The following is a 2,673-nucleotide window of genomic DNA, read 5'->3' as shown; positions in this document are numbered from 1 at the left end:
ATGTATGATGTATGGAATGAAATTGTCCCATACATCGCAGAACTTTATATCGAGAAGGAGGAAATCGGCCAAAATCCGAGAGTCACCGGGACATTCATTTCACCAAATACCAATTGTGGTCCGATGATGTCGCTTGTCCATGCATGCATGGATCCAACAAGGTTTCGACCAAACTTTAGTACAGCAGTACCTGAGACAACATCGGTATCACAAATGGCCCAGGGGGATTGTGTTAGGGATTCGTTAGAGCCACGTCTTCCATCAGGCCTAAGGACGGATGTTGAATATGTTCAAGGCCTAGACTCGATTCAAAGTTTTAGAGATCGAGAATCACCGGAACATGTTGGTAGTTATGGCTTGGATTTCACTGCCAGTCCAAGTCATTGTAACAGCCCCCTATTTCAATCCTCGGAGCATGATGTGGAAGATGTAGAGGAATCTGAGTCGGTTGATGTGTCAGGTAGTGACTCGGATGGTGAAAATGAACAACGTGGAGTCCACCAGAATCTCGAGAACCATCAGCCCTTTGATGCATCTGGCAACCTGTCATATGCTCCACGAGGATTGAAATTCTTCTGTAATCTTGGAAACATAGATGATGACGAGCATCTCACTGATGAAAGTGAGTTGGAGCGCATTGTGACATTCAGTGAGGAGAATAATAATATAAGGATGCATATGAGATTTGAAAGCAAACAACAGTTGAGCAGGGCTATTAGATTGTGGTCTATCAATAATAATAGGGAGTTTAGGGTTGTTGAGAGCAAGAGGAATACCTGGGTTGCCAAATGTAAATCTGCATTCGAAAGGAGTTTCACCACCGCGGCCGACTCATCGGAACCTCCATGCGACTGGTGTGTCCGAGCAGTGAAAAAAAAGACACATGGATTGTGGCAAATAACTAAGTGGGTGAACGATCACAATTGTCTAGGTGAATTGATCAGTAATAGCAATGCTAGCCTCACATCGTCGATTATTGCTAGACACATTGTTCATAGTATTGAAGACGATCCTGGGTACAAAGTAAAGAGCATAGTAAGTGATGTTAAAGAAGTGTTGAAGGTGGATGTTTCTTATAAAAAGGCTTGGTACGGCAGATGCAAAGCTATTGAACTTGTATTTGGTTCTTGGGATGCCAATTTTGCTGACCTACCAAGATATGTTGATGCACTTATGAAGTCAAATCACGGTACTGTGATCAGGTGGTTGCACCATTCTGATAGTACGGATCACGTGAAGACATTTAAGTATGTGTTTTGGGCCTTTGGACCGGCTATTGATGCATTTCACATGTGTCGACCGGTTATATGTGTTGATGGCACGCATTTGCGAGGCGAATATAAAGGCAAACTACTTGTTGCTGTCACGCAAGATGCCAACAACAGGATTATTCCAATAGCTTATGCCATAGTCGACAAAGAGACTATTTCTAGTTGGTCTTGGTTCATGGAGCAATTTAGATACAACGTAGCCCGTGATCGGTGTCCTATTTGTGTCATTTCAGATCGGCATCATGGTATCATTCATTCGATGACACATTTTGACTATTGGCAAGAGCCTTTGGCCTTTCATAGGTTTTGCCTACGACACGTTAGGAGTAACCTAATGACTCACTTCAAAGGTTTGCACTTAAGAAGGTTGTGTTGGGCAATGGGAAGAGCCAGACAATTGCGCAAGTGGCGGGCATTCAAACGAGAATTTAGGAGCACGTTTCCAGACGCATGGACTTATCTGTCCAACATTGAAATCGAAAAGTGGTGTCTAACGCATGACGGTGATCATCGGTGGGGTATTCTGACAACCAACATATCCGAAAGTTGGAATAATGTACTTAGAGGAGCACGTCATTTGCCTATCCGGGCTTGTATTGATTTGACTTTTCATCGGACAGTTGAGTTATTTAAAAAAAGAACAGAGGAGGCCAGACATTGCCGTAATCCATTTCCTCCAAAGATATGGCGGAAGTTTAAGAATTCGGACCAGAAGGCGGGAAGTCACAGGGTTGTTGAGTTCGATTTCTCTTCCGGGGTGTATAAAGTTGTGACTGGCCGACGTGTGGATGGCAAAGGGGGTAATACACAAACGGTCAAATACTTTGAAAAAACTTGCTCTTGTGGAAAGTGGCAGTGCTACAGACTGCCATGTTCCCACGTGTTGGCTGTGTTCAGGCACCGAAAGGATAATCTAGGATCGCTTGTAGACCCTCAGTTCACAAAAAGGCGATGGGCAGTGCAGTATTCAGGAAAGTTTACCCCTATGCCACATCGGGATACTTGGCTCCAACCAGATTGGGAGCTGCAGGCAGATAGAAGTAAATATGTTGCCCGTTGGGCTGGAAGGGTACGAGCTAGAAGAATTCGAAATGAGATGGATGAGAGAGACCCGGAGGAACCGAGAAGGTGTACAAATTGTCATCAGTCGGGCCACAACAGAAGAAATTGCCCTAATCTTAGAGCTTGATTTTGTGTCTTAGCCAATACATCCATTGTACTAATCGTACCTGGGTGGGATTTTCGAAGTAGTATATTATATGTGATACCTACTTCTATGAAACATTTTCATGACTTATGTTATTCTCATGTATTTTGAGCGTTTTCTCATATTTAAAGTCAATATAATATGAATTCGCATCTAGATCTCCTATTCTACTGGTAAAATGTGTGTGGTCGTATT

At 43.3% G+C, this 2,673-nt stretch overlaps 1 protein-coding gene across 1 annotated transcript; it reads left to right on the top strand.

The window, feature by feature from the left end:
* LOC140013587 (uncharacterized) lies at positions 1-2,460 on the top strand. Its single transcript, XM_072062931.1, has one exon. The coding sequence runs from the start codon at positions 1-3 to the stop codon at positions 2,458-2,460; it is 2,460 nt and encodes an 819-aa protein (XP_071919032.1).
* Positions 2,461-2,673: the final 213 nt, after the last annotated feature.

The sequence above is a fragment of the Coffea arabica genome, chromosome 8c (genome assembly GCF_036785885.1).
Source record: "Coffea arabica cultivar ET-39 chromosome 8c, Coffea Arabica ET-39 HiFi, whole genome shotgun sequence".
In the NCBI taxonomy this organism is placed as follows: Eukaryota; Viridiplantae; Streptophyta; class Magnoliopsida; order Gentianales; family Rubiaceae; genus Coffea; species Coffea arabica.
This window is presented reverse-complemented; position numbering and strand designations above follow the sequence as displayed.